At 35.9% G+C, this 12,030-nt stretch overlaps 2 protein-coding genes across 3 annotated transcripts in view; both read right to left on the bottom strand.

Moving 5' to 3' along the window:
• The window catches only part of SPDL1 (spindle apparatus coiled-coil protein 1), a 367,882-nt gene that overhangs the window by 306,526 nt on the left and 49,326 nt on the right, over positions 1-12,030 (bottom strand). The gene's annotated exons all lie outside the window — the stretch shown is intronic.
• Positions 1-12,030, bottom strand: part of DOCK2 (dedicator of cytokinesis 2) — a 221,710-nt gene that overhangs the window by 204,193 nt on the left and 5,487 nt on the right. Inside the window, exons 4-13 of the mRNA XM_075511018.1 lie at positions 10,546-10,601; positions 10,289-10,385; positions 8,531-8,679; positions 6,388-6,523; positions 4,311-4,465; positions 3,591-3,672; positions 2,983-3,118; positions 2,327-2,402; positions 1,255-1,331; positions 753-878 (exon numbers count right to left, since the gene is read on the bottom strand). Of these exons, the coding sequence (XP_075367133.1) occupies positions 753-878; positions 1,255-1,331; positions 2,327-2,402; positions 2,983-3,118; positions 3,591-3,672; positions 4,311-4,465; positions 6,388-6,523; positions 8,531-8,679; positions 10,289-10,385; positions 10,546-10,601 (1,090 nt within the window). The remainder of the gene's footprint in view (positions 1-752; positions 879-1,254; positions 1,332-2,326; positions 2,403-2,982; positions 3,119-3,590; positions 3,673-4,310; positions 4,466-6,387; positions 6,524-8,530; positions 8,680-10,288; positions 10,386-10,545; positions 10,602-12,030) is intronic.

Raw genomic sequence — 12,030 nt, 5'->3', positions numbered from 1 at the left:
TTCATCTCTGTTATTCTTGGCTAAGAAGATACTACGATGTGATGTGAAACGAACGAAACAGGAGTCCGCAAAGTGACTTTAACCTATTCTCGTCCTGTACTGACACCTGCTGGTGAGGTTATGGATGATGCCATAACTGATTTTTCCCGAAATACACAGCTCCCTTTCTAGAGGGAGCTTCATATTTTTTCCTGTGAACATATTAATGATTTCTTTTAAAAGAATTACCGAGATTTGAACTGAAGGGTTGGGGGGGGGAGGGGAGTGGTTTGGGTTTTTTTGTTTTTTTTTTCAAAAAGGAGCACTGCAGACAGTGAGTGACTTTAATTGGAAAATATCATACCATAAATCCAAAGAAATCAAGATATTGTAAACTTATATGTTTATTATTACTAAAGGACAGTCATAAGTTACAATAAAAATAAGGTTAATTTAAAATTCAAGTAAGCATGCACCATAATCTACTTAGAAGATAAGAAAGCTTTGTACAAGGAGCTGGGATTACCCCTCAGTCTTGATTTTATTTTTTCTGTTTAAGTACTAGAAAACACTTTCCAAGGTTTTCATTATTTTATATAAGCCTCTAATACTGGAACAAAACTTACCATGAAGAGTAAATTCTAAAGAGCCTCTGAGTTACCCATTACAGAAGTAAGTAAATAAGGCTGCAGCTGATACTCGTTAACTTAGGGAGTGAAAAATCCCTAGGGGGAAAAAGATCCATTCCTATTACAGAACAAAGCACCTCCTACCTGGCATGATTATTTCAGGAAATCCTAGCTTTCTAGCAACAACTGTGGTTCTGTCTACAAGATGTGGATAGTCCTTCCTAGTTTGAATCACATCTCCAACAAGCATTTTCACAGTTACCCAGAGACCTATTAACAGAAATAAAAAAGATTACATTCATGGTAAGGGAAAAAAAAAATACAAAACACCCATAACAACTCTTTTCAGATGATTGCCTCTTCTATGCACCAAAATAGTGATAAGAACTCACATCCCCCACTTCCTTTAACTGAAAGTAAAAGCTCCATAATCGAAACTGTAGCTACTAATTTAAATAGCCTCCAAGATTCTGCAACACACTCATGATTCTTCACTTCCAGCTTCAAAGCTGACCCACCTCCATGGTGGTGCTACAGCTCTAACAAAAACCTTTCTCTAAAATGTAAACAATATAAAATGAAGTTCCACAAAAATACCTTGTTACTTTACTTCAAAAAAAAAAAAAACCAAACACCTCTACTTTACCTTGTCCACCACTGTCTCCTTTTGATGCAGTGACTTTGCTTAGGAGACCATGTAAAAAGTCGTTCTCTGCCACTACCCTGCAGGATAAAAAACAGTGTCTACTAGCAATTAAGTGCTAAATATACCAAACACCATTCAGAACATAGATGACAGACAGCCTTAGTCGTCTTTGCAGTACTTGACCTTATTATCATACTTTCTGTAGTTTCATTATCTCTCACTCTGAGTTGCACATCACTCATATTAAACTTATGTGTACACTGAAGTGAAAAAGATTAAATTGACAACTTTAGCAACAGCATTTTGTGACACTGTCAATACAAAAGCTTATCATTTTGTAGGAACACACAATGTGAATGCATTCACCAACATGCGAGTCTAGTCCACTTTCCCTGATAAACAGCCTCACAAATGAATGAGCTTTGAATTTTTTTCAGTTACTTCTGAAATTAGGAACAAATTCTCAAACAACAAAGGTGTTGGATCAAATTGTAAACAAGTGAAATAATAAACCAGTGTGTCGTACTTGGGTCTTTCAGAATAAAATTTAGTTTCCATAGTATGTAGCAGCAGTGCTATGTAGAATCTACAAGCATGTTTCCAGTGAATACTGGCATCTATGCATTTGATCTGTATCACATTTTTAGGCAGCTGGTCTGGCATTTCTTTTGAAGATAGTTGCGGTATGACAATTCAGCTACTTTTTAAGTGATACCCAATATTTACTCAGATTTCTCTGAAATTCAGTCATATAAATTAGTAGTTATCCATACTTGTAAAGCTTACTATCGAGTATGTATAATTTTTTAACTTGGGTCTTGTTAAATAGGACATGGTACCAGCTATCTGAAGGAGCACATTCATAGAAATATACATTCATTTAACATGCTATGTAACCTTTGTCAAGTCTTAAATGCCTTTAAAAGTGATACTTAAATAATTAGCACTATTACAACATAAAATTATTAAAAGGAAAACTCATTTTTTCTTGAAACGTTTCACAGATTTTTATAGCAAAAGACATACAGAAAAATTTTTGTGAGTATAAAAAAAAAATCTATGACTATCTTACGGATGAAAGGGAATGAAATGCTGCTTTTCTTCATCACTTTCAGCTTTTCCTTTTATGATATCTGTAATATCCATAACTAGAAAAGTAAAAGAAAAATCATCAAAACATATAATTTCATTGCAAAATATCTCCTTATCTATGAATAATGCACATTAATGTTCTTGTGCCTCAAGGTAAATATAGATTTTTCACTAGCAAGCAGCATAGCCCAATAGGAGTAGATTTGTGGGGCAGAACATTTCATGCAAAGTCCACACTACAAACATGACGTTGTGTAAAGGGAGAATTACTTCAGACTAGTTTTGGTATAATCCCGTGAATACAGATATGAGTGCATTAGTGGTGCTCTTGGGACATAATTGTTGGGTTTATTTCATCTGCAAGAAATTTTGTTATTATACTCTGGTACTGTGCTTTTCTTTGCACTGCGTAGCAGTAGGTATGAATTATTAGGAAATTAAATTCTAAAGCACATTTCTGACCTGAACTAAAATGCTAATGTAGGTGCAGTCTTTATAGACTTAAAAAATTAAATATGGAAGATAGTTGATGTGGTGGTTTTGTATTCTGACATGTCTTGGTAGAGTTTCTATGGTCCAGGGTTGGCAAGTATCACTGGGTTCTGCTTCAGATATAGCACAGGAGACATCAGTTACCTGCCACTCCAAAAGGCCGCCTTAGTCCTTGTGTGTATTTCTTTGAGTTACTGTCTTTGAGATCCATCCTTCCAACTCGGACTATTTGACAAACTAAATAAATTTTGTCTCTGCTAAGGTCTTTATTTCCAAGATCCTAAGATACAAACAAAAAAAGAATTGAAATATTACTTGGCGAAGAAAGAAGTTGTGAAATTTAAACAGGACCTCCAGTAATAAATTGAGCCTCAGTAATCAAGGGGGGGGGGAACCACCACCAAACACCAAACTGGGCCCACAGAAAGGATGAAAAACCTGACAGTTTAAACTTTGAAGAAAATATAAGGCAAGATAAATAGAAAAAATAGTACCAATCAAGAGCTATAGCAGATAAAAAAAATCATCAAGTCATCAGTAAATTTATGAGGCAGTAAATGGATTTGAAGAAAGGACATTGAAGCACTGTCACTGCCTTAAAGCATTCAATGACTGGTCATCTTGCTCTTTTTCTAAAATTACTTCTGCTTCCTTCTTCATCTTGCTCAATCTTCAGGATTTCTGATAGTGACCACAGAGAAATGACAATCTGATTTGCAAATACGAAGTAAGGAAAACTGGAAAACACTTACTGTGAACACAACTTTAAGGTTGTTGAGCATATCAATTTCCTTTGGAAAGCCTTTACTCCCCCATCTCACCAAGTAGTTCTCACTGTTTTGAAGATAAATATCTTACTGTCATGTGATTTAAAAATTCTTCCTTTTCACAGTACATTGAAAACCACAGTACGTAACAAAGGTTGCATAACAGACGATAGTCCGTGGTGATTGTTTAAATCTAATACCAGACTAAAAAGACAAGAAGAATGCTATACAAAATACCATCAGTAAGTTTTGAAAAATAACTTGAACATAAGACAGAATGGCACCTTTTTTGGAGGAAACATTATCATCATAGTCTGACAGGAATACTCAACAGAATCTTAATCTATCTTTCAATTTACAAATTATTCCCATTTGGTCCCTTTCCCCCAACTTCAACACTTTGCTCCAGACACCACAACATTCCCCATCAAGAATAATCTCTTAACTTTGAAGTGTTCTCAGGCTTCTCCAAAATTCTGAAATGTTCATTCCAGGAGTTACCTATCAAAATATTTCGGATCCCTTACCCTAGAATTCTTTAGTATCTGCCAACAATTAGATCTGTCCACACGTCTCTTTCCTTTTGGTTTTCTTCCTTTTATTTACAAATTCTCTGCAGTACTAGCATGCTGGCAACTATTTTACTTCATTTTGGCTAGCTTCTTTTGCTACTCTTCTGCAGTTAAAAAAAAAAAGAAAGCTTACCTTATAATTGTTAATTTCTGTGGATCGTATAGTGACATAAAGAGTTCTGCATCCTCTCCAATTCGGCAAACAAAATTCCGCACAAAGACATATAGGCTGTGGGTGGGGGAAGACGACATTCGGGAGTACGATGCATAATCTGGTTGATCCTTTGACTGCTCAGAAGGAGAAAAATCATTAGCTAGATCCATGAATTAAGATGGTGGGATACTACAAGTAGTTTCAATTTTTATCGTATGTAACAGCTAATCTTGAAAAATCATAGAAAATTTGGGTAAAAATACTTGTTTCCAGCAAATAAGCATTGCCCTGTATATTCCTCTGAAAGGCATTGCTTAATAATGCAGACATGACTAACAAATAAATTTCTGATCCTCCGCAATGCTTCACCAGTGTATCAACATCCTTTTCTACTCTGAAGCTAGAAAGTTAGCAGGTTAGTTAGAAGGTGCAGAAGAGACATAAGTATGGAAGATCCCACCTTCCTCCCCAGAGCCTTCCCTGTGTGCAAGGAGATAAAAAGCTCAGGCAGGGTTCTTCAAAACACTGCATCCAGACTAGGGAGCTACCTCCATGAGCAAATAATGAAAAAAATCGATGACAGAGATGCCTTATATCAAACTTTTGCCGTACTTAGGGGACTTAGTATTATGAGCAAGAACTTCCTTTTTATGGAATTCTAAGCATATTATCCTTTCCAGGTAGGTGTCTCCTTTTAGAAAAGGAACAGGGATTACTTTATTTTATTAATATTTCCAAGGAACGCAGTAGTTAAGCTGTTTCTCTTCACTTCTCCCTCCACCTCCAGAAACCTTCCTTTCTTGAAAATCTTATATTTACTTTCATTCAGGAGAAAAGAGCCAGGGTAAGTTCCCCTCCTGTGTATGAATGTATTCAAAACCTTACCTCCCAAGAAAAATCAGACTGCTTTCAATGGTCTATTCTGAAGTCCTTTACTAAAATTTTGGTAAAAGACTGTGCCTAAGAGATTTGACAATGTTTTTGCTATGCTGCAAGAACTTAAACCCCTTTAGGAGAAGAAAACAGAGTTGGACTCGATGATCCTTATGGATCCCTTCCAACTTGAGATATTCTGTCATTCTATGACTTCCATATCTTAGGCCAGTTCTTCAGCCACTGGGCAATTATATAAAGGGTGAAACATATGTTTAAAGAGAAGAGAAAGTATTAAGCTGTCACTAAAGAGACAAGCCTACACAGTAGGATATAGCAGAAGACCTACTATCCACATTGTAATGGGGTTTCAGTATGCTAGGAACACTAGCAAAACAAAATATACCTCTTTGAAGAGGAGACAAATAACATATGCTGAGATCAAGACACAGCTGAGCAGTTTCACCGACTCAAAAACAGGCTCCTAATTTCTACCTATGTCCCATTTTTAACTACCTAGAAACAGCTACTTAATGTTTGATGGCCTAAAGCTCTTTTTATCCATTGTTTGGCTCTATTTTTAAAACAAGTCAACACAGTCTATTGCAGACTACCAGGTTTAATTTTCCTTACATAGTCAGTTAATTTCCTTATATTGTCAGTTAAGGCATGCTAACTTCTGGTGTCTACTGGATTATGCTGAGTTCACCTGAGTTCATCTCTAGTGAGCTTAAATTCTCCAACTCCATCAGACTAACAAGCAGCAACATATAGGAAATAACTAGTGTTGTCACAAGATCTTCTTAAAAAGAGCTTTGGTTAGTCATAGCTTGTGGCCTGAACTCCAAGTATGTAACTATTCACTATGCGAATCAGCCTATTGATTAGCCCACAGATAGAATGAAGAGACATATTTCCATTTAGGAATCCAAGAATGGATTTAGAAACAGCTTTAGACACAGGCTTTCAGCCTAGCCCAGAGGCTGAATCCAGTGCACAAATGCAACTAACTCAATTTGAGACTTAGCCATATTTATAACACGTGAATGTAAATCTACTCTTAGTTAAGTTGGAGGCAAGTTTCCACTACTTATTGTAGAAGGTTACATCCTTCAACCCTTGTACTGGTTTTTCATTTTTTATTTTAGCAAAGGAAGCATTAAGTTTGGCCACTCATTCCTACCATTTCCTCCTTAATTCGCTCAGTAATTTTGTTAGTCGCTTCTTCATGTGCATGAAATAGGCTGATGACACTGGTTTTATCTGGATCCAAGATATTTCCATCTTCATCTCTAACTATTAGATCTAGCTCAAGTATCCTGTGAAAATACAAAGAGCATAATGGCAGGATTATTTCCTTCTATAAAAATAAAGTTGAGAAACGTAACGCACAAGGACCTGCTTCAAGTTTTAAAGCAATAAAGTAAGTTTAAATACATGCAGCAGTATTTCATTGAAGAAAAATGTAACTAAACCCCATGATTTTCTTTTCAAGTTGTTGTACAGTATTTATCCATTTTAGGAATTTATAGTAATATCACCAAAATATTTAAATGCCTATCGCATAAAATAGATTCACCATGTTCAATGACTTCAAGCAGTCTTCATCTCTTTTGCTTTTTAACATATAACCTTTGTAATCAAGATGCGTAGGTTACCTTCTGCTTTTATGTTGCTCTCTTATTCTCCCAGTCCTGTTACTTAACAACTACTATGCTCTGTTTTCCTTTGCAAATCATGCCTCTTTTCCTTCAGCTCTTTTTTTTTTTCCCCTCAACCTTCAAAACTCAAGTCTTGCCTCCATACATCCTACATATTATTGTCCACAGGGTCTTGGTGTCACCTCAGTCAAAAGATACCCTTTCTTGCCTATCACGATCTCACTCCTCCACCCCCCTCTAAAATTGGTCTACTTTGTGCTGGATTGTACCTTCCGCAATTTGTAAAATGTACTGGCTGCCCTTAGGGCACTGCTAATGCTGTTTGAAGCAGTCTGTATCAGACTGCAAGCTGTCTTCATCACCTTACATGATTATCCACAACCTCTCCTGATTTGGTGTTCAGTCTCCCCTCCTACAATGATGCACTCAGCCTCGATTGTCATTCCCCTTTATTCCTTCTCCACAGTTTGTCAAGTTTCCTTCACACATCACAACTCAGCCCCACACTTGCAGGAACTTACAAATACCATCCAACTTGCACTTTTCCTCTATACAATCCCAAACCATTTTAAACATCCCTCCCACCCCTGCTCCTCTAAAGGAAAATGCTTACTGTCTCAATTTGCAAAGAAGAGAAGAGTATGAAAACAAAAAAGTCTGAAAGCAAAGAAATGTTAATGTCATCTTAATCAGAGCTAGGCTTCTTTGATTGGAGCATTTCAAAGTAAAATCTGTCTTGGAGTGACCGCTCAGCTCCACATAGTGTAACAGGCTATGTGTATTCCCAGAGTGTGTTCTGTAATAATACAATTTATCAGAAATCTGTCCACCCAAATCACAATGAACAAGTTAAGAGTTTCATAACAGCTTGTGGTCATTTTTTATGTCTAGCCACAGGTAGCTGAAGACTTTCAGCTGCACGTAGGCCTGAAGGCCACGATAACTGCAGTCACTTGCAATAGCTAAATATAGTTTATAAGCAGATGCCACTGTATAAACCTTTATCAGATGGTGGCACACCACTTGAGCCCACATAACCGTATTTTTGCCAAAAATGTGTTGTGTTGCAGTGACTTTTCATTAGCAAGAAGCAGACAATGCATTTTGTCAAATAACTATTATGTTCCTGGTAGTTTCACTTCTATTACCAGAACCAGAGTTCTGCCTGGAAATTCCCTAGTAAAATGGGGGGGTGGGGGAGATGCCTTTAACAAAGGCTCTGTACACTTCAGATTTTTCAGACTTTTGCTATTCATCCACCACACTAAGGTCTCTCAGCACCACTTCTGAAGTGGTAGCGTAACACAACTAGAGGTAGGCTGTGTTTGTGAAGGATGGACAAGTTTTGGGTCCCGAGTACACTGATGTTATATGTATATAAAGGCCAGTTCTCTGACCTCAAATCTTTACAATTTACAAGCTCGTATATCTATAATTAACAAATAAATTAACTTTTTCAAAATATTATTTGCTATGAGGAGCCTCAACATAGTATCTACTGTTATCACAGGAATAACAGGGAGAAGTTTGAAAAGAAAGATTCACTATGTCTACATCTCACTTTAATGAGCTACAAAACTGCAGACAGGAAAAAATTATCATCTCTGTTCTAGCTGGATGCTTTAAAATAAATCATGTTTTCCAGAAGCAACATAGGCCACTTACTTGTTACCATAGTCAATTTTGGAAGTGACTTTCTGTTTGAGTTCTTTGAGCTCATCTTTTGGCAAAGTCCCAGACAGAAGCTGTGACCGCCACTCCATTAAGTCGTACATCATGGACTGCACCTGCTGGAACTGCTCTTTCTTATTTGTCTAGGATATAGAAGAAAACAATAGGTTTCAAGCCTCAAGTTGAAGTGAAACATTGGTCTTGACAATGAAAAGTTGTGTCATATTTAACACTAAATGATTGCAGGAGCAAAAATTAGTCGAAGTACCCCACTAATCCAAGTCAAGTCTTGTTCTGTGTCTTTACTTCTGCTCATTCCTCCACAAATCCTCCCAATTTAAAAATCACTGAGCCTTGGCTTTGTTCCTCCTTTCATTTCACAAATTCTTAAGGATAAAATCTCCCATGTGACCATAAAGAAATGACACGAAATTTGAGCAGTTTGTATGGGGATAGGGAATTACATTATTTTTGGTTTATTTAATTGTGTTGTTTAAAAATTTGTTAACTAAGTCTCATCAAGAGAAAACATTACAGAAGCAATTTACTTCTGTATAAGATACTGATAAGAGCATGCTGGGAACAACAACATTTGATTGTGGTATTAATAGATTTAAAAGAAAAGTGAGAGAATGCATAGAAAAACTACACCATATTCAAGATTTCTTTGCCCCAACAGAGGAAAAGCAAAATCCAATGGCTGGGATCCTGGAGCAGTCAGTGCAAGTTGTTGAAACAGGTTATCCATTAGAAGACACTACTCGGGTACCAGAGAATTCACCATCTTTTCCTGTTTTTCCAGTTAACACTTCATGAATTTTTGGCTGTCAGACTTAGGTTAAACAAGTCACTAGAATCAGTAGGGATTAATGTAGGGTTACAAAATGCAAAATATCTGTGATTATGCAAATGTAAAATTAGCCTTCTATCCTTCAAATTCAAATTTTATCTCTCAGAGTCTTGTAGTCCAAGGACAACTATAATATTACAGGAAAGGTTTGGCCTCTGTATAAAGGATAGTTGAGGCCTGCAAAAATATTTTACATCCAATTCAAATAAAAAGAAAATAAAAAAAAACATGAATCACTTCTACAGTTCTATACTACACTGTGAGCATTACAAGCATATGCAAAAGATCACCATGACTACAGGTTGCTTACTTACAAGGAACACCGATGCTGATGCAGTGGCCATTTTGACTAATACCTCCGAATTCATTGCACTTTTATGTATTGGTAAGAGTGCTCCCAGGAAAAAATTGTTTTCTCCAAGATGGAAAAAAAGTTTTTCTTTAAGAAATGTAAAATTAAGATATTCAAAGTAAAAAGACTAACTTCTTGAAATTGCCAATTGTTAATAGCTACATGCTCTCAGTAACCCATTAACAACTGTTGTTCTAGCATCCCAAGAACACGGTGACTCTTTTTCAAATGCATCTTAGTTACGTTTGTTATTCCTATTTGAAACTTGTCAACTCTGCAAAGAACAATTATGAAAAATGTATCATGTACAGGATACTCAAGGTTGAAACTGAAGGCATGAAGTTACACCACTCCTCAGCAGTAAGTCAGCCTTTTAATTTAAAGCCGTTGAAGAAAATGGTAATCATCTAAGCAGTGATGAAGAAGTAATTTCTTAAATCCTCCCACATCCTGCCCTGCATCTAAGGAAAGACACTAATTTGAGCAAGGCCTCAATATGCATAAATAGAACTAATTAACAGGCCACACACAGCATGCAAAAATGTCATACCACATAGAGCTGTTTCCAGATGCTTCCCCATTCCCAGAGAGTAGTGGTAACTTCTTGAACTAAAGGAATTTCAGCAGGTATTATATTTTCCGTATGTCTAGGAAAGAGAAGAAAATGTAACTCAATGAAAATGAAAAAAAGTATCTGAGTTTCATGGGTTTATATTATAGTTACTGTGTTTAAGGCATATAAATGCCTTAAAGTTCATTATTTGGCAGACAAGATACTTAACGTAATGAAACAGTTAAATTCAATACCTTTTCCTTTCAACAGTAACTTCCTTGATGTGGATGAAAGATTTAGGAAATATTCCCTATTGAAGGAGAGAAAAAAAAAAAAAATACAATCCACTCATTCACCAAGAACATTTAAGTAACAAATGAGAGCTTTCCAAAACTCAATTCTAAATTCTCTTCATAAAACTATGACTATGAACATAAACCATAATCTCCAAATTAACTGCTGTCTATCTAGTTTTCTGTCCATCTAGATGCATTTCTGTTTGACAGACAAATAATAGACATTGTCGTATCCTTTTCTGCAAACACAGAATTACATTTCTTCATAAGAAACACCATCTTCCAGCCCTGTGCCCCTCATCTGCTCCCTCAGAAAACAGTACATACAGTGTAAATACAATAAAGAAACATTTTCACTGTGCATCAGCCCATACATTTCTCATTCTAGGAAAAAAAATAATGCAGTCTAATTTACAGATCAGCTTGATTATCAAACCAAAGGAGAGATGCTGATATAGGATCCTCCCACCTAGTGAAAGCAATATTGATAGACAGAGGAAATAACTTGGGATTAATAACACAGTGGCCACTGACATGAAGGATAGTAAACTCAAAGTTACTTTGAAGCGTAAGACTTATTGTGCATACTTACTGTGCATAAGACTAAAATCGCTTTAAGAAAAAAGAACGACCTTTCATTTACAATGCACAAAGAAGGGAGACACTTAAAGCCATAAACTCTCAGCCTTCCTAGGTATATGTAGCACCACTGCAATTGAGATTATGGTCTCATTTTGTACTACCTAGGGCCATGCAGTAAGATACCCAGCAAGATGTGGCAAAGGAGGCACCAGATTTCACGACATCCTCAACATTTATTTTTAACTGACCTGTGTAGAAAAAAAATGGTCACCAGACCAAAAGAGCTAATGTGATGTGTCCTTGCTATACAACACCTGAAATGTTTTAGGTCATCCTAAAGGAATGATGGAGTATCAATCTGTCCATGACAATCCTCACATTAACTAGCAAGTCTAGTCTTGGTAATTAAGCTAGGTTCTTCTTGGGTTCTTCTATATTCAATAACTGACATCCATATTTGGTACTTTACAAAGTCTTTCTCTCAATTAGATTTCAGCTTTTATAGCCATTTTCTTTTAGCACTGGATCTTAATCAAAACACAATCATGTCTTATCACTTCCACAGTTTTTCATGAATATTTAAGTTCAAAAGAGTCCATGAAGAAGCAAAGTAAAAAAGAAGGTCCCATTTATAGTAAATTTAGTACATGAAATTAATAATACTTCTTAAAACATGTTAGACATGTTGACCTTCATGAAACCCTTTAACAATATTAAGAATTAGTTAAAAGGAAGTGGTTAGTTCTGGTAAATATTTTCCCTTTTTAGTTTTAGACTAATTTTTAATAAATTAAAATAAAAATTTTAATTAGAATAAACAACAATAGCTTTTTGAGCCAAAAGAAATGTCAAAAAAGTATT

This window comes from Mycteria americana, chromosome 8, assembly GCF_035582795.1.
Source record: "Mycteria americana isolate JAX WOST 10 ecotype Jacksonville Zoo and Gardens chromosome 8, USCA_MyAme_1.0, whole genome shotgun sequence".
NCBI lineage: Eukaryota > Metazoa > Chordata > Aves > Ciconiiformes > Ciconiidae > Mycteria > Mycteria americana.
Note: the sequence above shows the minus strand (reverse complement) of the source record. Positions and strands in the feature narration are given on the sequence as shown.